This window comes from Sturnira hondurensis, unplaced genomic scaffold, assembly GCF_014824575.4.
Source record: "Sturnira hondurensis isolate 20B ecotype Veracruz unplaced genomic scaffold, ASM1482457v3 Scaffold0018728, whole genome shotgun sequence".
In the NCBI taxonomy this organism is placed as follows: Eukaryota; Metazoa; Chordata; class Mammalia; order Chiroptera; family Phyllostomidae; genus Sturnira; species Sturnira hondurensis.
In genome coordinates, this window is record NW_028091359.1 from 19,754,462 (window position 1) to 19,781,816 (window position 27,355).

Here is a 27,355-nt window from a genome sequence, read left to right on the forward strand (position 1 = left end):
ACTTCTATATATCCAGGAGGGTAAATATCTGGGGAAACTACTTAGGGGGCAGAACTGGAGATGGGGAAGGGCCAGGCAGAGGACTGCAGATTTCTATTATGACTCATGGTACTCTTTAAAAAAAACTATGTGTATTTTTCATTAAAAATTATTTATTTATTTATTTTTAGAATGAGGGGCAGGGAGGGAGAAAGAGGGAAAGAAACATCTATGCGTGAGATACACTGATTGGTTGCCTCTTGTGTGCCCCTAACTGGGTACCTAGTTTGCAACCCAGGCATGTGCCCTGAGTGGGAATGGAACTGGTGACCTTTTGGTTCGCAGGCCAGTGCTCAATCCACTGAGGCATAGTTTTTTTCTTAATGAAAAATAAAAATTAAATAAAAAGTAGGAATAGTTGGTAAGATACTCAGCAGCACAGGAGGCAATTCCTTCTCGAGCTGCAGAAACCAAGGGAGTGGCTGCTGTGTAGAAAACAGGCAGAGCCACCAGCCTCCTCTGGGGGCAGCACACTCAGCACCTTCATTCAGGGTGCTCATGGGAAAGTTGTACTTAGGACCCCTTCTCTGGAGGTGTCCAAAGTTGGTACCAACTTAACATACACTTTGCTTTCTCTTTCAAAGTTACAAGTATGATGACTTGCTTGCTACTTCTGATTATTTTGTGAAGACTGATCTTATTTTCAAACTTGATCATAAGGAGCTCAAAGAGAAGTGCCTTTTCTGGTACCTTTATTTTATAATACCAAGCACAGAGTTTGGTGTCTCACAGGGGCTCAATGAGCTAAATTGCAGAATCTCAGTGTTGGAAGACGTTTTAAAGATAATCAGGTTGAATTTTACCTTGTAACTCTTGTTCTGAGAATGCCGGAGAAGTATGCCCTTTCCTAAGAGAGACGGAGGGACAGGGCTAAGCATGACACCTTTGAACTTATTCCAGGCAGCAGCCTAAGGGTGGTCCAGCCAACAGCCTGACCCTTCCGTAAGGAACTAGAACCTTGTGGATGCTGCTGGAGCCAGGGAGGCGAGAGAAGTTGAAGCACACCGGAGGCCCAGTGCCACAGTTTATGGAGAAGCTGGAACAGGCTCTGGAACAGGTTTGAGTGGGGAGGGAGGTCGCCCGGCTCCACAGTCTGATGTGCTTTCCTGCCCTGGAGTGAACGTGCCCCTGGCCTGGTAGTGCGCTCGCTCCCACCCTGCCTCCGACAGCTAGGAGCCAGAGCTGAGTGTCTGTCTTCCGCAGCTTCCATACAGGTGTGGGGGGCTCTGTGCGTGCCCCATTGTTCCACAGTGCCCCCCCACCCCCAGCTGGGTGGCAGCGTGAATGGGCTGCAGCTATATTTAGAGCAAAACTCCTGGGGCCACCACAAAGGAGTGACTGCATCTTCAGGAGGGTGGGTGGGCGGGAAGGGGACAGGGGAGTGAAGCTATTTTCAGAACACATGTCATTGCTGGCTACAGAGCAAGACTGTGGCCATAATGCGGAGGGAAACAATAGCTGTGGCCAGAGGAAGAGCCTGTTATGTTTCAGGTGGGATGTTTGCAACTGCTCAGGAAACCTGACCCCGCCCGACAGCAGCACAAATCACAGCAAAGCCTCATGGAGGCAGAGAGGAGGCGGGGGATTCATAGGGCCAGGGCCAGTACAAGGTGCCAAGAGGCCACACCTCATGCCTGGAGGAGGATTTTCAGTGACTGCTTTACCCTGGGGGCCTGGTTAGGAATGAAACACTTCTGACCAATTTCCCAGACAAACCATGTACCCTGCTGTGGTCTCTGGACACCCCCCAAGAAAGGCAATGAGAATGAAAAGAACTGGAAGGGTGGAAAGCAGCAAGGTGGGCAGAACCAACCTGATATGAAGACAGCTGTCTCAGGCAACAGGCAAAGTCTAGGCTGAGCTGGAGAGTTGTGGCCTCAAAGCCCCCCGTGGGCGGATCTGGCCCCTTAGCATCCAGGGGCCTGTCTGGAAGCCGGGGCTCCAGCTGCACAGGCCCCTAGAGCTGCCCACACCCCTTTTCTGACCTCCAGTCGGCCCCACTCACCAGCCTCTGTGCAACGCCGGAAGCAGGGAAGGACAGGCTGCTGAGTGAGGCCAAGCCCCACCTCCCCCAGCCCCACAGATGAGCTCGGGCCCAGGGGTCTAGGTGTGAGCAGGGAAGTGGGGGTGTGGCTATAGCTCCAGATCTCAGTTGGACTTTATAGCCATCATGGGGGCCAGGAGGATTTTTTTCAACCCCATCTTCATATCCCCTTCCCCAAACATTAGTGGTTCCTGTTTTGCTGCATCTGTAAAAGGCGCTGGGAGCTGGGGACTTGCCTTACACCTCTCGGTTAACACCCCTGGAGACTGATGGAGTTCAGAGCAGTGTAATTTACAGCCCATCTCTCCAATCTTAATTCACTCGATGCTCTTCTCTTCCTTATTGTATTAGTGTGACCCAGGTACCTGCCAACAATAATGGCCTCTCTAGCTAGGAGCCTCTCCCCCACTCCCAGGACAATTTACCCCTTTTCCTTGGGATTTCCCCCCCCTTAAAGTAAACAAAAAGAGGAAAAATAAGAAAAGGTTAACATGGGTTTGGAGCGCTGCAGCCCCGTGGTTCTGGGCAGGGAGCCAACGGCCCGAGGGCACACACATGTGTGTGCTCTCCCAGAAGGGCCTTCACCGGCCCTGTTTTACAGCCACCTCGGCACAGACTCCAGGGTTCACGCATATGGCCAGACAGATGTGTCTGGCTTACGTTCAAGGCTGGAAAATGAAGAATTATGGAAGTGAAGGGCCCCGGGCATTAAAAGGGGTGGGGGGAGAAGGAAAGGGGGGAATTTTTCCTCTGCTGAGAAATCCTCCTGTGGCTGTGAGGCTGGAGGAAGAAGGCTGACAGGAGGCAGGGCCGCCAGCAGCGGTTCATGTGGGGCCTGTTCTTAAAGGGGCCACAGCAGCCCCAGCTCTGGCCAAACCACAGCAGGCTCTCAGTGCCTGGGCCTGAGTAGCCTTCTCTAAAGGACATGACGGGGGCGGGGGGGGGGGGGCAGCAACTGGCNTGGGCCTGAGTAGCCTTCTCTAAAGGACATGACGGGGGCGGGGGGGGGGGCAGCCACTGGCACCGGAAGTCAAGTCTTATACAAGGCTTTCTACTTGTAAGGTACCACTTGCCCCTGGAGAGGCAGAACTGAACATGGCGCTCAGACAAAGCCACGGCCCCGCAGCACAAGTGCCCGCAGCGTCTTGTCCTTCCTCTCTGTAACAATGCTCATCCACACTTCAAGTCACGGGCTTCTCCACTCCGTTGTGGAGTGGGATGGGAGTTTTTTGTCACTCCCGCATCCCCTGACCACTAGCATAGTAGATGCTCACCACCACTTCCTAAACTGAGCTGAACACAGGGTACCTGACTCCAAGGAGTTCACAGTACAGTGAAGGAAGAAGTCCAGAAATAAGTGTAATTTGAGATGTGATATAAGTTTCACATATGAAGCATAAATCAGTGCTACAGGTACACTGAACAGGGGGAATCAGGGAAAGCTTCACTGGGGAGATGGAGTTTCATCTGGGGATTGCCAAGAGAATTTCAATGGGTAACAGGAATGTGGAGTGGAGAAAAGGGAAGAGCGTGGCCAAGGACCCGAGAGTCAGGAGAGGAGGGGCAGGGCGCCGGGGCGGGGATGGCACTTCACACGCTCTGTCGTGCGGGGGGCGAGGCAGGTGCCGTTACCACCTCCGTTTCATAGACGAGGAAGCAGGCTCAGAGAAGGTACGTTATTTAACCAATGTAATATATAGTAAGGGTTCCTGGGGTTTGGGAGAAGAGGTTGGGAACACACATGAAAGCATTGAATGCCATAATAAGGAATTAGACTTTATTATACTAGCCAAGCAAATGCACTGATAATTTCTGAGCAGGGGGAACGGCTCTTTTGGGGAGACAATGACGAAAACACATACAGATGCATTAGAGGCAGTGAACCCAGCACGCAGACAGGGCACCGCACAATTCCAAGATGTGCCATTCACAGACTACCTGGTAAACGGCACCCTCCAGAGCTGTGCAAAGCACAGGCCTGGACTGCTGTATTCCATGTTGGCATCTGGACCAGACTAGCAGCAGTGGCAATGAAAACAGAGAGGAGAGACGGGGATAAATGAGTGAACAGATAGATTTGATTTTTTAAAAAACCCAGATAAGATGGGTTAAAACCCAGTGAGGAATTTACGATGATGCTCTAGTCGTTACCATCTATTAAGTCACTGAACAAGTATTTGCTGAGTGCCAACTCTGTGCACTGAAACTAAGAAGGAACAGGAAGAAAGGAAGAGACCAAGCAAAGAACAGTGGTGAGGAAGCGTAGGTCAAACAGAGACAGAGAGAGAGAAGACAGGGTTCACTTGTGTAAAATTGAAGCGGAAGGAAGATGGCTTTAGGTTCCAAAGCTATGGGAAGTCAACTCTGACGGGGACTGAGATCTGATAAAGACAGGTACTTGGTGACTTATGACACAACAGATTATATAAGTGGTGGGCTGAGAGTCAAGAAATGGAGGTGGTCGGTGTGAGTAAAACTTTTGGGAAGATGGATGGTCTGGGGAGAAAAGAGACACAGGAGAGGAAGACAGGCGACGTGAGGGTGAGGCTGCTGTGCGGGCCCCAACTGAGAGACCGCGGGAGGGCTGAGGAGCTGACGCTGGCAGAGGCATCACCCACCTGACTCCAGTGTACAGGGGGGCAGGGATCCATCTAAAGAACAACAGATCCCAACTGGTATTTATTCCCTTCCCAGGGCAGGGCAGGGCTCCGCCAGAGGGGTAATATTAGAGCATGGCGACCATTTACAGAGGACATACTGTATACTACGCATTGTGCTCGGGCACTTCACGCCGGCCAGTTTCTGCAGGCCTCACAGCAGTTCTAAGAGGCAGGTGCTGTTATCACTTTTACTTTACAGATGAGGAAAAACAGGCTCTGAGAAATTAAAACAATTTGCCCAAAGTCATAAAGCTAGTAAGTGGTGGTGCCCGGACTGTGATCAGGTCTGCCTGGCCACATGCACCGAGGCCTCTGCCAAAGGTGAGGGGCATCTGAAGAGTTGAAAACAGACATTCCTAAAGAGGCGTGATGCTCCTCTCTGCACAGGGTTAAGTGGGGCAGTTGACTGGCTCTTCCCTGTCTGCCCTGGGCCCTAGATAAGAGGAAGTAAACTTACAGTGCAGGAGGGCAGAACTGGAAGAGCCACAGTGAAAAACTTACTGGAAGTGGAGAAATGGGCCCACAGGAGGGCTGACGGCAGAGGAATCCTTGTGCAGTAGTTGCTTCCTGGGAAGGTTCGGAGAGTCTGCAAAGGGGCCTGGCTGTCCCACTGGGAATCCAGACAAGCAGACTGTGGCCATGGCATCCTGCCCCTGAGAACAGGTGTTCTCAAGAAAGAATCCCTGGCCTCTTGGGCAGTGTAAGGATAAGGTTCAAAATTCCTGCAACTGTGTGGAAGGAAGATCGTGGAGTTGCCGATCTCAGGGGGATAAGTTTTCATCAGATTCTCTGAGGGGAACCAGCCCCTGCCTTGGAGCCCAGAAGTAGGGGGTCTCCAGGCCTCAAATGTGCTACCAGAATTTAGTGACAGAAAAAGAAAACTGGGGTTCCTGCTCATCCCTGCTCGCTGCTCACATTCCCTTTTGCCCTGGCCTGCACACCCTGATGGGAAACCCCTCCCCAGGCAGCCCCACCTGGATCTTTTCCTGGCGACGCTGCTGCTCCGCTATCTTCCTGGCCAGAGCCAGCTTCTTGGCCCGCAGCTCCCTGATGTCATCCTCGCCCCCACTGCCTTCAGCCTCTGAATCTTCTTCAAAGTCTTCAATCACCACATCTTCCTCCTTTGGGTGGCAAAATGAGGCAAGGGAAGACAGGAGACTGTGAGCCCATGATCCTTACAAGACCCACCCTTCTGTCCTTCCAGCACCCCCACTCCATGCTTATTCAGACCATTTCTTGCAAGGAGCCCCAAGGTGTGAGGGGGTAAAGAGAAGTTGTCACTTCCTCCCCCCAAACCAATTACTCCTTTTTGTACTCGACGGCTCTTTCTGAATTTCCGAGTCACAGATCCCCTCGGTAAGTCACACACACTCACAGCTCTTCATTCTCCTTTGCACACACTCACAAAGTCAAACTTTGGGTCTATTTTCATTTTGAAAACACCAAAGGGGAAAACAACAGAGAAAGTTAAATCACCCAACTTAAATCTAATTCATGCTAATGATCTGATGGGAATCAATTCTGGCCAACAGCTGGGAGTCAGGGGTGGAAGCTCCCTTTCCCCAGACGGCATCAGGGAGCAGATGCTGTAGCTCAGCAGACCTTGCCCTGGTTTCTTTTTAAAACCACAGCCTGGTGGTGTCAGCGCTGCTGGGCCCCCTTAGAGGAATTCACATGACACGGCCTTGCTCAGCTGCCCTACTGGAGCCTGGGTAGGCTGGGAGAGAGCTGGCCAGTGTGTGGAGTCTCCTGCCAGGCCTGTGGAGCCTTCCCCAGGGATGGCATCTCCCTGCTTGCAGCTTCAGCTCAGAAGCCACTGCTCCCTGGGTGGTCCCAGGCTCCATTCCTTACTCTCTCACTTTTGGCCTTGGTCAGTAGAGAACATGCAGCTGCCCAAGACACTTCCTTTGAGGGACAGGGTTAGCATGGGTAATAGGGAGTGATTTAGTAGAAGATTCCTGAGTTTCTAACTGGATGATATTAACGACAACGATTGTGACTGTAACAGCTACCATTTACCGAGAGCTTAGTATTGGCCAAGGACAAGGCTGTTTTTCATGTATTAACGTATTTAATATTCACGATGGCCTGTGAAACAGATGATATTATGATCCTTATTTTATAAACAAACAAATTGAAGTTTAGAGTTAAACAATTTGCTCAAGGTCACAAAGTTAGTAAGTGGCAGAGCAGGTACTAGAACTCTAGTGAGTTCAACTCCAAGGTCTATGCTCTTACCAGTAACACCAGGACGCACAGTGGTGGGGTTCTGAATGGAGAGTGAGCCCAGACCCACCCTCCAGTGGATCAGTGTCACCAGGTCTCCACAGGCCCACCTGGGACCTGCTCAGTGTATATGCTCTCTCCTCTAACTGACTATTGCAAGATGCTTTTTCAATGGATTGTCTTGGCTGAAAGTGGTTGGTAAAGTGTGTGGGTGGATAGGTGATGCTGTGTGTCTTGGGAGTAGAATCTAGGGTGGGAAGACAGGTGTTTTGGTAGCATCCCTATGGAACTAGACTCTCTTCTCTTCATGAGGAATGATGTCAGAGGAAACATCTACTTCTTCTTTCCCAACCAGGTTAAGTGACTCGGTCTTACTGGGGAGAGATGAGATATCACTATCCTAAAGAAGTATCAGGAGTCTGGGGTGCTGCCCATAGTCACCACTCATCTGACGGACCGCAGGCTACAGTGTCACATGGTTTACTTCCAGAGAGGCCCAGGCGCTGGGAAGGAGGAAGACACTAACCCTTTACTTCCTTGCTTGTGGGGTTAACCTGGACTGGAGTAAGTGGAACAGCGTGTCTGACTGGCCTGTGAGGGGACAGTGCCTCTGCCTGCTCTGATCAGGGATACACTGGGTTATCACAGGTCTCAGAGTGAGCTTGACTGAGGTCAAAAGAGGGTCAGCAAGGCTTGTCTGAGGTTTGCTCAGCTCTCACAGCAAACGAGGAAGTGCAGGGTTATGAAATTACACAGACCAGGGTAAGTAGGGTTTCCCAGGGACCACTAACATAAAGGAACTCAGGAGGCTCGTGGGAAAAGGAAGAAGTGGGTAGCATGGCATGGGTCACAACCTTTGTCTGGTCAATAACACTTAGGAGAGAGAGAGAGTGTGGCACAGCCAAGATCTGGGACGCGAGAGCTGGTCTGCTCCTTGTAAGAGTGAAAGAGTCACCCACCCTGGCTGGGCGGCTCAGTTGGTTAGAGCATCATCTGGATGTGCCAAGGTTGTGCGTTCCGTCCCCATCAAGGCACATACAAGAACCAACCAATGAATGTATGAATAAATGGAATACCAAATCAGTGTTTCTTTCCTTCCCTCTCTCCTTCTCTCTCTCTTTCTAAAACCAACAAATAAAATAAAAAAATAATTTTAAAACAAGGGGTGAAAGAGCCCCTCCTTAGCTCTTCTCTCTGGGCCTCACTTGCCTAATCTGACTTGGCACTGAAGGCTCTGCTGGCCAGAGGACATCTCTTACAGCAACTCTGGAGAGCTGGCCTTGCTGACTCTCCACTGCCTGCCTCTGCCGTACTGTGTGGGTGAGATAACCGACTTAGCCCTGCCCCACCCACACTTCCCTACACAGTCCCCAGGGCTTAGATGGTACTGCTCTGGCCTGCCTGAGGCCCGGACACCCCGATGGTTTTAGCAACCCCACTGTCTCCTCCTATGCTGACAGCTCATTCTTTCCCATTATTCCCTGCCTGGGTTTCATCTGGAGAGTCTGGAATCATGGGCTCAGCTTTATCCCTGGAACCACCTCTGTCCTGGAAGCTGAGCCCTGTATCATCAGGGGTGGGGTGGGGTTCTCCCGTTATTCTAATGAAGCCGGTCCAAGACTTTGCTGGTCTGAAGACTTTGAACCAAAGGTGGCCACTCTATCACTCCTTCAGATCACAAACGACAGCTTCCAGCTGACATCTGGCTTCCCTGGCCTGTTGCTGATTTCATCTCTGCACCGCACCCTGCTCCACCAGGCGCTTGAGACTGTTGTGGGCCAAATGACTGAGTTGGCCTATGGGTGACCTGGCCTCTGGCTGGAATTGCTTCCGTCCCTTCCTTAAGTCCCACGTTCCTTCCCACCTAAGTCCCCTCTGTCTTTAACACTGTGGGGTAAAAAGAAGGTAAGACTCAACCATCAGGCAAAAGTGAGCAGTGTACATACACACACCCAGACACATAGCAGGGCAGCTGGCAGTGACATTAAACACATACATGTGCCAACACTGTTACCCATTCACATTTACTCAGAACCCATGGACAGCAGGAAAGCTGGCAACAGTGTTCAACTGGCATACAAGCCCAGCACACACAGACCCATGACAGCAGTCGCCCCCACAAGGATACACACTTGCACGGCAGGGCAACTGCCAGCAGGCTTTGGCAGGGGTGGGTACACAGGCTTGCGCGTGTGCACGCTAGGGCGCGCGCATGGTCTAGAGTGAAGCAAGGGCTACAGGAACAACCAAGGGCAAACAAACAAGAGGAGAATTCCTTAATCACATCAGGATGTGCAGGAGGGAGGGAGGGAATGAGGGAGGGAGGGTACGCCAGGGGAGGGGGTGATTTTCCACACGGGGCCAGCAATGTCAGCTCTTCCTGTACGTGTGCTAGAGGCTGGAGTTCAGGCCTGTGCTGTGCTGAGCTCCACACATCTATAAACTTGATCCTCAGCCTGAACCCTAACACCCCCCCTCCACTCCCTTTCCTAAGCCTCCAGAGCTGCACATTATTAAACTCTTTCTTTCCCTCCCTTCTCCTCCAATGCAACATTAAAAAGAAGCATCTGGAACTCGTAGCAGAGAAGGAGGCACTGGGGTGGGACTGGCAGGAAGGGGCACCAGCAGAGTGCACTCTTGAGAAGCTGGCTGGTCACATTAACACTGACACTGCTCTGAGTGGTTATAAATAACCCGGGGGAGAAGCTGAAGACATGGGCAGAGCAGGGCTGCAGGGGGAGGGAAGGGGAGCCTTCCCTCTGCCACAGCGGGCTCTTCCCGAATAGTACCTCATCTTCCAGTTGTTTTCCCTCTTGGCTTCCCATTTCCTTTCCCATGGTGTCTGGGACGGGTGCCACTGACACATATTTTCCACCCTTGAATGCCAGCAGAGGCTCTTCTTGTCCACAAAGGGCTTCCAGAAAATACTTCAGCACTGTGACCCTTTTGCAGTCGGCTGCAATAACCTACAGGGCAAAAGGGAGAGAAGAAAAACAGCGTTTTCGGAAAGATGAAGACGAGACACACTGCTGGCTGCAGGGCACATGAGAGATGTGTCAGAGCTGCTGGGCAAGGGAGATAGACCGGGTGTGCAGGTGAGGGATGGTGAGCCAGGGCCAAGGGTGGGTTGAGGACCAAGATCCTTGGAGGGAGGGAAATCACTGCGGTCTCTTCTCAGGGCATCTCGAGTGTAGCAGACAACCCCAAAACCAATGACAGGTATCCTATGGGGTTTTGCCTTTCTTTCCCTGAAGTCCTAATATCAAAAAAGACTAAATTCTTTTAAGTCTGGTATCTTGTTGATAGGAGGGTGAGTGGCTTTCACAGAATACAGATTTCTGGTACCCTTCACTGCTGCTCTCCATTCTTCTCCCAGCTCCCCTCTCTCCAGACTCCAAGAAGGAGAACTTTCAGCCTGAGCGCAAAATGAATGATGAGGGCTCTCTTGGCTGTTTCATTTCAGCCAGATCATTTTGGGCTTCCCCTGACGGGTTCCTGCCCCACCTAAGAACTTCTCATACTCCAGAGATTGGGGTCAGGAAGGAAATTGTTGTCAGGAGAAGGGAGACAGGCAAAGCAGGTGGGGGGTGTTCCACCAAAGCTCCGCTCCTCCAGGGGTTCCCGCCATCCTGCTCCCATGTGGCCACATCAGCACATAAGCCAGTGCTGTCAGAGGAGCTGGGGCTGATTTAGCTGAAATGAAATTCAATATCTTGAGCAACTGTCAAATTTGTAAGTGTCTCAGATGAAGTTTCCATAGTCACCCTATCTGGGGTCCTCCTCCTGCGAGACCACACACACATGGCCTCACCTGCAAATCCATCTGCTTTGCTCGAGCCCTCTCATGACCTTTTCTTCAGCTCAGGCCCCCGGGGTCTCCTCCATGTGACAGGGCACTCTCCAAAGCAGAGGAGGGGCCCTACTTGATCCAGAGCTCAGAAGCTGGTAAAGGCCAATCCACGCAGGGAAACACACTTCAGTGGCCAGATATGCCACAGGGTGGCAGCCCATTCTCATCATCATTGATTCTAGCCCATATTAAGTGTCCACTGCCCCCCAATGCTTTTTCATTCCACAATGTGAAAGGGAATTCTATGTCTGTAACACGCAGTAAAGTACTAACTTGGAGTCTGTCTTTGACTGTTTGCTCACTGTTTTACAGGTGCATTTGTTACTCCCTCACCTGGACAATAACCCCACTGGTGGCAAAGACTACATCTCCTTAGCACTTTCCCTTAGTACCCTTTGCCAGGGAGTGGGGCACACAGGAGGCTCACAGTAAGGACTGACAGGCATAGGGAAACTTGGCTGGGTACCACAAGGAGCGAAGAGGCAGGCACATCCTCTAGGATGCCATGGAAATGAGCACCACTCTGTCAGCTGATGCTCCATCCTCTACCATCTTTTTTTAAAAAAGATTTTATTTATTTATCTTTACAGGGGAAGGGAAGGAGAGAGGGAGAGAAATATCAATGTACGGTTGCGTCTGGTGTGTCCCCTGCCGGGAACTGGCCTGCAACCCAGGCATGTGCCCTGACTGGGAATTGAACCTCGATCCTGTGGTTTGCAGCCAGCACTCAATCCACTGAGCTACACCAGCCAGGGCCATCCTCTACCATCTTTCCCCACAAAATCTGCTACCCTTCCTGCTTAGGAGTGGCCCTTGTTTACCCTCACCAATGGTCCTGGATCATTACAGGCCTGAATCTCAGGCTAAGAACTTCAACCACATCCACCTGACAGGCTGACGCTAAGAGTGCTCAGCTACCCAGAAAAGGCTTTGGAAAGAATAGCCATCTTGAGCTTGGGGCGCCTGGTCTTGGGCTTACACCTCCTTGAAAGAGGAAGGAAGACCTCCTTGGACCAAGGCAGGTAACCATGGATTCCACTATGTGTACTCAAACATGTGATGAGGAAGGTTAGAAATACAGAAGCAGGGGCTAAAAGGCATTAAAGAACAGAGCTGAAATGAGTAATAGCCTGGCAGGCAGCACGCACAGTGGCCTCCCTGCATCCCCAGCCTCACACTTGCAGAGGAAACTTCTGCATTTCCACAAGACTGCCAGTTTCCTCTCTGTGGTCTAATTTTAACCACCTTGTCGTTACAGTGTGTGTCAGCCACCTGACCCTATTATGACCTCTGACCTTATGCCCCAGCTACTGCTTGCACTATGGAGAATTATGTAATGGGTCCAGGACTTTCCTTTTCAGTATGAGGCTGCTAATGCTGAGTGGCACAGAGGTGGGAATTCAGGGGTGGGAAAAAGAGACAAAGCCTGCCAGGGGACCTTGGCATCGCTGGGACAGTGAGAGGTATGCTGGCACTCCTGCAATGTGCAGCAGAGATCTGCCAAGAAGAGGAGTGTGCCCGTAGTTGTGTGCACACTGAATAGGAGGGCAGGAAAATTCTCACTGCTAAGAGCATAGGCTGGGTGGCATGTGGAATGGCTCAGAAAGCGTGTGATTCCTGGCCAAGGAGGAGAAAGGCCACATGTGTGGACGTGGGACTCCTGGAGATGGGGATTTCCAGGGCACAGCGGGACCTAGGGATACAGACATCCTGAGCCCGCCTGTAGCACATTCTTGGAAAATCTGTGGGAATTGTCATTCACAGGGACTCAGAAGCAAAACGGACCCCATCCACCCTTTTTCATTTTCACTGATTTAGAAGGCACCTGGTTTCCCACCAGATTTCGTTTACTATGGCCGTTAGTCCCTTCCCTAGGGCAAGGGCACTCCTGGCTGATTCTCAAAAGGCCTTTGATCCAATGGGGTCTCTGAGCTGGTGCTAAGAGGCCTGAAAAGGATTCCACCTGTTTGGAGAGACAAAAGTCACCCAGTCTTTTGGAAGAATGTCCCTGCTCCTTTGCATCTGAACTAGCGGAAAGAAGAGCCAAGGTTGTGCATAGTTTCCTTGTTTCCAAAGTGCACCCTGGGAATGAGAAATGAGGCTCCAGCTAAGTGGTAGATTGGGAACCGAGAGGCAGAAAGTCTGGGGCTTGCCCGGGGCACAGAGAAGCCTTCTGTCTCCAGTTTGCTGGCCTGCCAGCTAAAGCATTCTGCCGTATGGTAGGGGGAATGAGCCTGGAGGGGTGGGGACCGCAGTTCTCTCAGCCCTGGAGTTTTACAGATTTATGGGAATAGTCTCTTAGATAAAACCTCCAGAACTTGAGTTGGACAAAAAAGGTTCAAATACTGTTAACAAGGGACATCATGATAGAAGAAGCCCTTCAAACCACCCACAAAGAGCCAACTCCGAGATAATCTTTGTCTGACCAAGGAGGACTTCCTGGTAGGAGAGGGGTTAAAGCTAGGCTCCCTGCTTGGAGAGGAAGGAGTCCAGATGAAGTCTATGACATAATCCTCACAATAGCTCTTTTCATGAGTACATTTTTCCATTCTATATCAATGAAAAACAGAGAATGTAAGTGGTATGTACATTGTAGCCCTGGGCAAACTCTAGATTCTCTAGAGGGGAAAGAGCTGGGCAGGAGCGTGTTCCTTCCTGGGCTGTTAACAGGCTGTGCTGGAATGGGGCTAGAGCGGGAAGGACTGCCCCAGGAAGTATGGGACTCAGCACCTTCTCAGTGGTACTCGTGGCCCTTCTGGAGGGAGACTCTCTGTGTTGACTATCAGGAACTCCCAAGCTAATGGACAAAATGTCTCATACAAACCATTCCAGTCAGCTTTGAAAATAAAACTGAGACTTTAGGTCAGGGAAGAGCTGAAAGAAAGCCACCCAGAGAAAGCCCCTTTCCCTTCTCTTGAAGACCAGCTGAGGCAGCGTGCCCCATCAGCGGGAACTGAAACCTCTAGCTTCAGGGCTCTAGTTATCACCCGGATCAGGTCCACACGCAAGGAACCAAGCAGAAAGGAAAACTGAAAGTGAGATGTGGCAAGGCGATACAGGAGCCTGGCCAGTCTCAGGCTCAGTTCCTTAGAAAGAGATAAGGTGAGCACGCACAGGGGAAAGTGGAGGCTGGAGTTAAGGGGAGGTTAAGTCTTTAGGAAAGAAAGAAGAAATCTCTAGGTCAAGAGAGAAGAGGGGAGGCAGACTGAGTTACTGGTTTGGGGTACCTTAGGAGAATGACAGATGAGCAAGAAATGGAGTTCTCTGAACGCTGGAGACTCTCCACAGCCACTCTGCAGGGGATGTGCCCAGGGAGAAAGAGGAAAAGAGCCAAGCTATGGAAGGCGAGAGGATGAGAAAGGAAAGGCACCAAGCACCAGGAACCAGAGTCTGATGTGTTCTGAGTTGTGAGATGTGACACACCTCAGAGCAGCCGTAGGGAAGGGAGAAAAACCCTCAGCCTAAGTAGGGAACAGGCGGAGGGGTCAGAGAGCTGAACCGGGCGGGCAGGCTTCTCTGGAGGCAGACTCCAGGGAACGAGGAGCTCCTCCATCTTTACTGGGTCCCTGTCTCCCCCATAGAGACGGGCCTCTCGGAAGGCATGAGCACTACAGTGGCTGGTTAGATTTTGCAAAATTTCTTTTTCTGAACGTTGGTTTTGGCGAATCAGAATCTAAACTTGCATTATCAGCCAGTTCTGTTTTTTTTTTCCTGGTCTTAAAAAGTACTGCTTGCTATTGCTCCTCTGGTTAAAGAGAAAAATCACACGGGTTTTCCCCTACAAACTCAAGTTTACAGGTTGTTTCTCTTGTTTTTCTAAATGGAGTCAATTATTCTCACATTTGTTGAAACCTTCAATCAAACTTTACAGCTTGTTAATTTTACAGAATGTCCTTAGAGCAAGTAAGATGCAGACAGGAAAGTGAAGTCTTGCTGAAATTATTAAGAAACCTTAAAATAGCCTACAAATCCACCACCAAAGCTGGTAAAATACAGGCTGTTTGGCTGGCTTCTGAGGTCAATTAGCAGTGGGTTAATTATCATCTCTAATGAGCCAAGTCTACAGGATTGGTTATAAGAAACTGAACTCCGACTAAAGTGTTTTCACTAACTGGGAACCTCTGGTTACACACGACTCACCCTCACAGGAGACTGACGGTGGGTAGGGCAATTCTGTAGTGGCCAAGGAGGAGGGTCAGCCTAAGGAAGAGGCCTGCCAGTGAAAGTTCAGATCCAGGGAATCCTCTGGAGCTGGGAGGACAGGGGAAATGGTTTATTCCCAGTCGTAGGAGGAGGAGTGTCCAGGGAGGAGGGAAGCTGGCCACAAGGATGCACAGTCATTCTGAAGACAGAAGCAATGGTTTACAACAGAGAGACACATTTGCAGCCTACCTGAATCAGAGCAAACTGGTCCTGAATTGTGAGCAAGTGTCAGAAGTGCAGAGAAAGGAAGAACCAATGCTGTGGCTGAATGACAAGGGGTCAGAGGGGGAAAGGACACAGGGGTTTGTGCCAGAGGCATATCCTGACCACCCCTGGAAATACCGTCCAAGGGGATCAACTCTAAGTGAAATCAGCATTTCACTCTTTCCCTATCCCTGCTGTAGCAGGACCTCATTTCTATGCCAAGATAGCTAGGCACAGATGTCTCCCTCAGTCCCTTTTGATCCCAAAGCCCAGACCCAGACCTCTCTAACTCTATGGTTTGTCTGTGCTAACTGAGGAGTCAATGGGTCACAAGATGAAATGCTAACATCATTGGCTAACCCACACCAGTCACACCATTCTATGTGTCTGGTTCCAACAGCTGTTTCCTTCTCAGTGGAGGCAATGCGGGCCATTACCAATCAGCTGGCAACGCACAGATGCCTATTCAGAGTGGCATGGCAGCCTGCTGGCTCCACCTATGTCTACTGTCTGCACGCATGTATGTACGCACACACGCTAGCCTTAAGTTTCCTAGAGAGAGGTGCACGGGAACTGGCAAACTGATGGAAAGACTTGGGGGTGGAGGGGAGCAAATAAGCTAATAGTTTTATTGAAGATTCCAAAAGGTATAGTTACTTGGTTACTGAGAGGGAGATTTTGTTCACAGTGGAGAGAATCGGGAGAACAGGGGAGTTGTGGAGCATACACTGGCAGTGAGAAGGTAAGTACAGTAGGAAAAAAATGGGTCCATTTTGGGAAGAGGCAAGTTGAGGCAATATAGGGATTTGGCAAGGGCTTCATAGGCTATGAGACTTGAACCTGAGATCATAAGGGTTAAACTTGAGTTCAAGTTTTAATTGCCACTTCCTAGCTGTGTTTCCTTAGAGCCTGTTTGCTCAAGTTACTTATGAAGTTTAAAAGAGATAATACATATAAAATATTCAGCAGAGTGCCTAGACCCAGTAAGTGCACAATAAACTAGTGGCTGTTATTCTTTTCTTCCTTGCTGCCTTACTCTGCTCAGTGGTGACAGGGGCATTCCACCTAACACCACAGAGATGTGTAGAAGCCAGACTCCGAGGTGAGGAAGGAAGCATGGGGCTGGCACACAGCCTGGGATGAGGGAAGAGGGCCTGGAATGCTCACCTGGATGTTGAGGCTGATGAAGTATTTTATTCAGAGCTAAGGTACTGGATCCTGGCTTCTGGGCAGGCCACTTGGTGGAGGGAAAGCCTGGTCTAATCTCTAGCTGTCCCTCTTTTTAATTTTCCTAAAAAATTCCTGGACTTAACCAGAAGCATGCACACATTCTACAGGACTCTAGAGAGGCTGTAAGGGTTTGGGGAAACAAACCAAAGCACACATCAGAAATAAAATTGTGAACATCACAACTGTCTTGCCCATCTGGTCCCTTCATATTGGGGGGTGGGGGGTGGCTTCGTCTTTGTTAATGGTATCCTTCTTCAACAAGACCCCACTGGATCCTTGCTCCAGGTCTCTCAATGCAGGAGAAAAAGTCCCATGAGGCATTTTCTACTTACCTGTATTTCCTGAGTGTAACAGACAATCATTCTGAACAAAGCCAGACAGGAGTCTGGGTTTTGCTGGGCAGAGTACAGCCTGCTCTTCTTGAACTGTTCCCTCATGGAAAGAAACCATTCTCTTCTAGAGCTCTGAGCTCCGACCATGTGAGCAAGGTGCATTCTTAATAGTGAGCATGTCACAGAGAACAAACTATAGGGAGCAGCAGCTTGGGCTGCAGTCCAATCCGCTTCCCCTGCAGAGTGCTCTGAGTAGCCACCCAAATTGGCAGGGGTTAGGGGCAGATACTGGCACTGCCAACACAAGCCTTTCAGGTCTGGCTGGGTTCAGCTGGTCTGAAACCTGGAACATAGGCACTGGGGCCCTCACTTACTAAACCAGCAGGGGAGGCTACAAGCTCAGCCCCTGGGGATGAAAGTCCTTGCGTCTCTCAGTCTGCAAATATCCACATGCAGTCTGTTTCTACGCTGCCAGTTAATTTCGGGCCAGGAACACTGTATGTTGGGCTCTAGCTGCTCTGAGTCACATTCTTATTTGCCGTTTAGACAGGCAGGATAAGGAGACCACCCCTTAGCTTTGTGTTCAGGCTCTTTCACCAAATTTGTTCCTGGTTTTATTTTTGTGTGTGTATGGGGGAGAGTGCCCTTTCTGAGACACAGATAGCATTCAACACATTTAGACAATATTCAATTTAACAAATATTTACAAAGTGCCTACTGTGTGCACTAGATGCTATTCTAGACCCTGAGGACTCAGTAGAGAGCAAAGCAAAGTCCCTGCTCCAGTGTGGGGGAAGGGGTGGTTGTCATATTCAGACCTCCAAGATTCCCTCAAGAGAGAAATAACCCCTCTTCCCTCAAGGGAAAAGGAAGAGGCAGCCTGAGGTGAAGAAGAGCTCCTTGTAGAGACTTGGCACACTGCTCCTTTTTTTTCATCCCTTTTAGTAAGAAGGGTAGTGAGGAAGGCAGGATCTCTACTACCCACCCACCCCGCGCTGTGTATCGCCACGCTGATTTCTAGTTATTATTCCCTAACCCTCAACTCCAGGCCCCAGGCAACCCTGTTCGAATTCCCCTGCACACCATTTGCTCCCCTATACACCTGAGACTTTACAGATTATCCCCCTAATCTAGGGTGACTTTACCTTTGTGCAATCAATTCATTCCTTTATGTTTGATAAAATGCCTTTCTTTTCAAGAAACCTTTACCTAGCCTGCCAGCCCACTGCCCACAAATTTTTCCCAAGGTCCAAATATGTGACAGGGACTATGCTAGACATCCTGGGCACACAAGAGAACATGGTAGATGCAGTCCTTGATTTCACAGTATTTTCATTCCAGAGAGGGATTCCACAGTAACCTGACACGAACTTCTTCCAAAGGCACGGTTGTCTCTTCAGCACCTATGGGCTAGGCCTATACTTACTTCACCTGCTCTGACCTCATTAGCAGCCCTCAACATCTGTATCATTTATATGCCACAAAGTGAGTTACTGATCATTCAGAGACATGCTAGAACCTCCTCAATACCATCTCCCGTGATCTAACGCTTTCTTTAATATTTCATGGGAAAGGATTCAAGACCCTGAGGAAACTTTTAAAACCACCATTACTTAATATTTAAGAAACATCTAAGTAATTTTTATGATTACCTACCTAATAGACTTTTTTCCCTGTTAACTTTCAGTCCAGACCATGCTGTATGAGAGGTCTGTTACTGTCTGGAAATCTACAAGGGGGCTCACTTCCCACTGGGAACCCATTCCATATTTGGACTTCTCTAACAGGTAGAGATGTCTGTCCCTTTTTAAGCCCAAATTTGCCCCTCAGTGCTTCTAATTCTATTCTCTGGGGCCACATGAAAAACTCATTCGGCTTCTACGTGACTGGCCTCAAATTATTTGAAGTCTGCTGTGTTATACCTTCTCCAGGCTAAACAGTCCCCTTTCCTTCAACTGTTCTTCACTTCAACTGTCTCCTCAACATCCTGTTTATTTTTCACTAAGACTTTCACTGAGACTACTGTGTCTCCTAGTGTGAGTACCCACGTGTGATCTGGCAGCAGAGAACAGAGCAGGACATCTCCTCCTTTTTCTGTTCTGGATACCTCAATTCTGTGAACAGGCTGAAATGGCATTGGTTTTGTTGCTCACCACCTTGCATTAACAGCGAGTTGTGAGCTTTTAATCAACAAATCCCTACATTGTTTTCACATATGTAACTAATACTATCTTCCCCCACTGAATGCAAGGACTTCACTAACTGTCCCTTTCATAACATGTCTTCCCTGAGGTCTCCCCACACTATAAGAAAGAAGCCCTATTATTTAGTACTGTGCTGCCTGCTACTTGCTACGTGCAGCTGACTTTCTAGATAAGGTAGATTATGCATTGATTCTTATTTGTTTGATTTCATCTTATTTACTTCTTTCATTGTAGCCTGTCAAGTTCTCTTTGGACCCTAAATTTGTTTTCTGAGAATGTATTCTCTCATGGTCATGACATCCATAAACTCCATCTGTTGATTTGTTTATGTTTCTCAGTATCTTTCTCCCATTAATCTGTCCTATCTTCTCTCTTAAGTTTCCTGGGGGTTGGCACTGTAATTCGAATGTACACACACATACACACACACACAGACACGCACCCCACACACAGAAACTCTACCTGCAACACACACTACGGGTATTTGGACAACGTGGATGACTCATCATGGGAGACAGATGGCGACCTTAGGACAACTCAAGAGGACACCGTGATCACGGGGGAGCGCCAACCACTGTCTACCATGTGACTCATGCTCCTCGTGTTGTGCAACACAGACGCCCTGGATGGACTCGGAGACACTACTTTCTGCTTGGGGTGGTGTTGCCCATGAAGTCTGGGCTCAATGAGAAACAGGTACTCTCTTTGATGAGGTGCTTACAGTGTCCTAGTTTCAAATAAGATACCACAAGAAGCCAAGTCCTGGACACATCGCACTTTGCCTTAAGTGGAAGGCTGTGGACCCCAGGCAAGGGAAAACACATCTCAGCAAAAGGTGTGACTATGCTCTTCAAAGTACTGGTGTTATACTCTTGGAAAAAATTATACTCATATCTTTATATAAAAATATTAAAAATGTGGAAATTATCTGAAGTTAGGGCTGAAGTAGAAGGCCGCTTTAAAGTTGTGGCCTTCTACTAGGTCCTACATCTAGAGTCCTAAATATCAAAGGTGGCCAATGACATCACACAGTTGGAGACAAGACAAGCTTTGCTAACTAAAGTCTACTTATCTTTGAGATGAGGTATACCTAAGGCAAATATTTGGCACACAGAAGAAACTAAGTATTATTAGTAGCCTTTCTTCACCTCTAAACACTAAAAAACCTTTATTTTTTCAAACCACCCAAATCAGAATCACATATGAGCTTTTTAAGAATGCAGACCCCTGGACACTTCTTTGGACTAAATACACAAGTATTTCGGGGGATAGGGCCTTGGAGTGCACTTTGAACAAGTCTTCCAGGTACTTGTGAACACTGAAGTTGACAATCACTGCTTTAGAGGCTGAAAGGATAGGTGGTGATAAATTTGGTCAATTCTTCAAATTGATTAAACACAACTCCACTTCAGATAAGGTACAAAAAATACTACCTTTTATTTTTCAGGACTCTCTTAGGATCTAGAAAATCCTCAGCACCCCATGAAGCATTAATTACTATAAAAGAGTTGAGAAAACTATAACTTGAGTAATTTAAATGAGATTTGAAAGCCAGCAATGATTAAGTAGTACAATATTCTTGCCAACTCATCAGAGCTGCTTCCAGGGAGAACACCACTGTGTCTCCTAAAGCATAACAATGAACCCACTGTGGGCTTCACTCCTCCTTAAAAGTTACCAGTGACAGTGAATGGCTGCTACAAGCCAGGCACTGAGCCAAATGCTTCTCATGCACCGATGCATCTAATCTCAACAACAACCCCCCAAAGTAGGTACTGTCATTATCTCCATTTTACAGATGAGGAAATCAGGGCACAGAGTTATGTGACTTGCTCAAGGTTATGCAGCTAGTAAGTAGAGGAGCTAGAATGTGTCTCTTCCCTTCTTTTTTATCCTCACCTGAGGGCATTTTTTTTCATTGCTTTTAGAGAGAGCAGTGGGGAGAGAAACCACGACATGAGAGAAGCATCGATCAGTTGCCTCCTGTATGTGCCAGGACAGGGGACTGTATGTGCCCGGACCAGGGATCCAGGACTGAGGATCAAACCCACAACCTAAGTATGTGCCCTACCTGAGAAATGAACCCAGAACTTTTTGGTCACAGGAGGATGCTCCAACCAACTGAGCCACACCAGCCATTGCAAGTGCCTCTTAAGTGTCTCTTTAGTGTCCAGCTGCCCCAATTCTCAGTGGATCCAGACCATTTACCTGTGTTTTGGGCAGAGATGCTCACAATCCCCACAAGGAGAAAGGTCTGATCTAGTACAGAAATTCAAAGGGGGACAGACTCTCACTGTTGATTTCTGATGACAACTACTGGTCTGAGTACACTTTTCTCAGGCAGCTGACATGCCACAGGTCCGGGGAAAGCAGGGTCTAGAGGAAAGTTCACATCATGTTCTCCTAACTTGGGCAAGTTCCTGACCTTGTTTGCAAGATACAGATGATTCTGAAGATCTCTTTCCATCCTTACAGGTTTCTATGGTTTTGGGCAAGGAGGAGAGGAAAGTAGTTCAGTTCTACCGCTGACCTTGACGGGGGAGCTCAGCTCTGTCATGGGGGACAGTGCCAGGAGCCGGGCTTGGCCTTTTTGGAAGGCTTGATGGTTCAGAGTCTGAACTAACAGTGAGGCTGGAGACAGCTCCTGATGGAAAAAGGTGGTATAGGTTCTTCTCATATGATAAGCCACTAAGGAAGACTTGGAGGGTTTTATGGAATCATTAGCACGGAGCTCCCCTCTGGCCACAGAGCAGAGGAAGAAACAGCAGACCAGTTTATAAAGCTCCAGAGTGGAAAATTTCTGTTGGTGTCCAAACTAAGTTTTTGGCTTTCTGTGACGTTTGGAAAGACTTGTACTGATGTTTTAATCACCTGTTTAGTGTTCTGAAGACTCTTGTCAGAGGCCTCACTGAGCCTGCTCCAACAGGCAGTGGGGAGCAGCTGGCTCACGCACAGCACTCTTTTTGTGAGCCGTTTCTTTCCCATGGCCATGTCCAACACCCTGTAGTTCCCTCCAGGCCACTTGGAGGGTACAAGCCAAACCTGAGTCCCATAGGAGGATGAGGACCAGCTCTCTGGCTAACTTCTCACCAGATCTGAAGCCAGGAAAGGCTCTTTAAGAAAAGACAAAGTGCAGAGAGGTAAAGAACTGTCTCTGGACACGAGCCGGTCAGCAACCCCTTTGTGGTGGCACAGAGAAAACAGGTTTGGCCTCCTAGGAGAACCACCATCTAGACATTCTGAAGCCCTCGGGCACTGGTCATGAAAGAAGTCCTCATAAGTGAAAAAGAATATTGAACAAACTCAGGTTGGGCACTTTCTAGAAACAAAAACTCATGAGCATCCAAGTCGCCTGTTACAGAGGTACAGGGTAGTGGCATAGAGAACAAGCCAGCATTTTACTTCCTCTGTAGTTTTCACTGGTCACAGCTTCTTGATGGCTGGTATATTCCATTTTATTGGGAAAGCTGTGGTGGAGATAAAGTGGTGACTGACTGATAGTTGCTTGGTATTATGTTATTTCATTTGATTATCCCAGCAAGCCTGTGAGATAGAAAGAGGAAGAGGAAACTGAAGCTCTAAGGAAAGAAACATCCAGTAAGTGGTGAGGCTGGGATTTGGGCCTAGATCTGTCTTACTCCAAAGTCTGTGCCAGCTCATTATACCTTGTAGCATCTTAGGAAGGTAATGATACTTTTGGAGACAGGGACCTACTTCAAGTCCTTTTCACTAAAGGACAAGCCCCCTCCCCTACCAGCCCAAGCAGCCCACAGCGCTGCCCCCAGGACACAATCAACACTTATGATGATTTTGCATTTAGATCAATACAAACCAAATGGTACCTGGCTAAGTTACAGGTAAGAACAGAGATACTAAAATTAAAAATTTCTCAGAGCACTTGCCCTAAGAGGAGTTCTATCACTCAGATTCATTTCATTTCCCTGGACACAATACAGGCAAGACCTAAGCTAACCAGTTGATGAGACCAATGAATACGGGAAACTTGTCACCGTTGAATGCCAAGTTAAGACCTATGAGTATCCCCCCAAAAGTTGTCTGCAGTATACAGTCTTGACCTCTGGATGTATTGTAAAAAGGAAGGTTCATCAGAGAACACTGGGACAAGACAAAGAAAATCGAAGCTGCCTTCTTCCACCTGGCACACAAAGGCTGCACAAATCCATCAATCCAAGAATCTTTTACTGTGCAAACAACAGTGTGTTGTTCATCTGGCAACTCTCGATCTTGGAGGAAGACATGAAGGTGGGGTAGAGAGAGAAAGAATAATTTACTTTCTTGCTACACAATTTTCTTTCCTTCTCTTCTGTTGTTCTTCTACTGCCTGCTCTCTCTGCGAGTTAACTTCCCTCTAACCAGACCACTCCACACATACCATCATTCCCCACCCAGTTATGCCCAAATTCAAGCAGATTAATGGAAGAGGGGAGGGGATCTTTCAAGGGGGCTCTGCTTACTAAGAGAAAAGAGCTCCCCACGGTGGTAAATGACACTTTACTGCCTCTCCTCAGTGATCTTGGAGGGGCCTCCTTACAGAGACTGCAGTTAGAGGGAAGGGAAAGGGACGGAGACTATGATCGGAGAGGTCTTGCATCCCACAGGCATAACTGGGAGGACAAGGAAAAGGCTGTCTTGTCACAGGACAAAATTAACCAGACCCGTCTGATTGTAACAGGGAAGGAGGGTGCTGGAATAATGAATGGGGCAGCAGCTTACAGCCCACTGCATACGTGGGGGATGCAGGAGGAAAGTATTTCAAAGCTGATGACAAGGCAGACAGGAAACTTACATGTCCTTGCTGACAGGAAAGAAAGAGTAAAATTCTGGGTCTTCTCTCATCTGCAGGATTTCTAATAGGCGACTGAAGTTCACCCTCTTCCCAAGGATATGCTGACAGCTGGGAATACTGCCCTTCAGGTCGGGCAGGGCAGAGATCTAGACCTCTCCAGAAGTTCACAAAGAAGTTCAGTGAGGACTCAAAACATGATCCAAAACACAAATGGGACTGCCATTTCCTGTTGGGTTTCCATGCTGTAAAAAAGTGGGGGAGAAATGCCAACTACAAAGTGCTCTGTCTTCCGTGGAAAATGGAGTGTGCAATGTATCCGTTCCAGGTTTTGACTTGTAAATCTAAGTGAGAACTAGTTGCTAGCTGCTAGAGGATTAGAGTGTTAAAGAGACATTCCACCACCCAACCTGCCAGGCTTTCTGCTCACTGTCCATGGACTTCAAGGGAGCTGACGACAAAGTGTGCTTGAGTCTATGTAGGAAGGGCAGCCTCAGGCTCTGGCAGCTCCTTCTGGACCCCATTTCACTGTCCTGTGTTCTTAAACAGCTCTGATGAAACAAGCCATCTGTGAAGGTTATTTAGCTTGGAACTGGAAGAGGGTGAGGATGTGGAAAAAAGTAAATCAAGCAGCCAAAGGATAGGGCCAGAGAGAGAGAAGGCAGGTGGCATGTTCATGAGACTACGCGCCAAGGGCCGAGTGGGGTGGGATTGCAAAGATGGATGGTGCTGCAGAGAGGCCAGCAGAGGAAGCAATGGAATGCCCAGGACAGCATGGTTTTGTCTCCTAAGTGGAATTTGCTATTCTCTTTCAAAGGCACACAAATTCTCACTTGAAGGTTACTACTATAGTGGAATCCTGGGATAATGCCTTGCCTTCTGAAAACTACCCGAATTCTGCCTGACTTTTTCCTGGGCCTGAATTATAGCCTAAAAGGTAAATCTAGCAAGTTTGTTTGTTTCTTTTACATATCCAAACCCACAAGACAATAGCGACAGTTAAAAGAGTGAAAAATGAAGATGGTAGAGAATCTCAGGAAATCCTTAATCATTACAGAAAACAGCAACAGAAACTACAGAATAATCTGGGAAGCTATATGGGAATTTGGTGTAGGACTGGATTATAACCGGCTGTTTCTTTGAAGTCTTTACTGCCCCCTCTATTATGAAGAACATATATGTTGAAAGACAGACTTAAAAAAATAATCTAAACATTTGCACTTATGTTACCTCATTTAATCCTTAAATCCTATCACAGGACTGCTGTCATCCCCATTTTACAGAGAGTAAACTCAAACCCAGACAGAGTAACTTATATGAGCTTTTCTTATGATCAGAACAGTGAATAATGAAGACTATGACTTTTACTTAGATGAGGGAGATGTATTTTTCTGTAGGTCAGTATGGCAGATTGGCATTAGAGTTGATGGTATCTCATCTGATCCACTCCTGATCACCAAATCTACGTAATATATCCTCACAGGATTTGAAAAAGACATAAAAGCCTGGCTGGTGTAGCTCAGTGGATTGAGCCCAGGCCTGTGAACCAGAGGGTCACAGTTCGATTCCCAGTTAGCGCACATGCCTGGGTTGCAGGCCAGTTCCCGGCAGGGGACACATGAGAGGCAACAATACATTGATATTTCTTTCCCTTTCTCCTTCCCTTCCCCTGTAAAGATAAATAAATAAAATTAAAAAAAAGAAAAAGAAATAAAAAAGCTACTGTTAGAATATATTTTTGAGCCTTGGCTGGTGTGGCTGGTGTGGCTCAGTGGAATGAGTGCTAGCCTGCAAACCAAAGGGTTGCTGGTTTGATTCCCAGTCAGGGCAAATGCTTGGGTTGTGGGCCAGGTCCCTGGTAGGGGGCACACAAGAGACAACCACACATTGATGTTTCTCTCCCTCTTTCTAAAAATAAATAAATAAAATCTTAAAAAGAATGTACTTTTGATTCTTTACTAAACCTTTCCAAGTTATTAGATTAAGAAGAGGGTGCAGAGAGCAAGCTGGTTACTATGAATGCTGCCTATTCTACTTTTGAAGCACAGAGAATAATACCCCTTATCCGCAGTTTCATTTTCTGCAGTTTCAGGTATACCTGGTCAAACCTGGTCTGACATTATTAAATGCAAAATTCCAGAAATAATTCGTAAATTTTAAATTGTGTGTCATTCTGAGAAGCGTGATGAAAGCTTGGTGTCCTGTTGTGTCCTGCCCGGGGTGTGAATCATCCCTTTGCCTAGCATATCCATGCCATATACCCTACCTGCCTATTATTTATTTAGTAGCTGCCTCAGTTATCAGACTGACTATCCTGTTATCATGGTGCTTTGGTACCAGTCACCTTTATTTTACTTAATAATGACTCCACAGAACAAGAGCAGTTTAAACTTCATCACAGATATGTATGTGTAGAAAATAAACGTATATACAGGGTTTGGTATGATCCGCACTTTCTGGCATCCACTGGGAGTCTTGAAATAAATTCCCTGTGGAAAATGAGTGACTACGATATAAACTAGTTTAAAGTACAGTTTCAGTGCTTCACACTAGTAAGAAAGAGAGAAAATTTCCATACTAGCCTCCACTAGGAAAGCCTACACACAGCCTAAACTTAAAAAAAAAAATTGACAACACAAAACTAAAAGCTGTCACTGAATTCTGTTATTTAGGCTAAAGCCACTCTTGCTACTGACAAAGCAGGAAAGAAGTTTGGTGTTAGCACCTCCTCTAGGAGCTGCTGAAGATAGGGGGTTATCTTGGCTTCAAGTACCCTGCCAAACCAAAGCTGCTTATAAATCTGTAGTTTAAATACATGGCACCTGTTAAAAACAGACAAACAAACAAACAAACAGTACAAAAGGCTGAATTTTAAAAACAAAATCTTCTCACCTCTGGTTTCTAGAACCCCTGTTCCCCAGCCCTGCTGCCAGTTTCTGGTATGTCCTTCTGAGATATTTATGCACGCACTGCCATATATGATTAACTACGGGCTCTTCTTATACCTTTTATAAATATATTTATATAAATGGTGACACACACTGCCATTTTTAGAAACATGACAGCATATCTTAGAGATCATCAACATCGTTTGTGAAGCACATTTCATACTGAATGCTAAAAGGTCATTCAACAATAAGGTTCTGGAACAGATCCAGAAAACCAGATGTGTTTATTGCAACCGAGTTTCTCTGTGTCGGGAGGATGGGATGAACCTGCAAAGGCAGCACAGAAAAGCAGACAGGGGAAAATCAGTCAAGCCCGTCACTCAGCATCAGGTCCAATAGGCCTGGGAGTAGTCAGCAAAAGCAGTCCCCTCAACCAGGCAGGGTCTCAAATGACAAAAAGCTGGGTAAGAGGGGCTGCACTTACATCCCAGAAAGAACATGAAAAGTCTATGTATGTGCTCCAGTTTGCAAGCTGCCTAGAAAGAGCTCCCACACCAAAGAGTCTTCAACAAATTTGAAGGCCAGAAACAAACACTGCAACATGAAAATTAAACTGTATTAATGCCATCACTGTGTGTTAGCCAGGTGTTATGGGGAAAGGTGCTTTGGAC

At 48.0% G+C, this 27,355-nt stretch overlaps 1 protein-coding gene across 3 annotated transcripts in view; it reads right to left on the bottom strand.

Moving 5' to 3' along the window:
- The window catches only part of SMG6 (SMG6 nonsense mediated mRNA decay factor), a 235,905-nt gene that overhangs the window by 12,348 nt on the left and 196,202 nt on the right, over nucleotides 1-27,355 (bottom strand). For all 3 annotated transcript variants that reach the window (XM_037070398.1, XM_037070399.1, XM_037070400.1), the window contains 2 exons: nucleotides 9,759-9,935; nucleotides 5,718-5,864 (listed from right to left, as the gene is read on the bottom strand). In XM_037070398.1, the coding sequence (XP_036926293.1) occupies nucleotides 5,718-5,864; nucleotides 9,759-9,935 (324 nt within the window). The remainder of the gene's footprint in view (nucleotides 1-5,717; nucleotides 5,865-9,758; nucleotides 9,936-27,355) is intronic.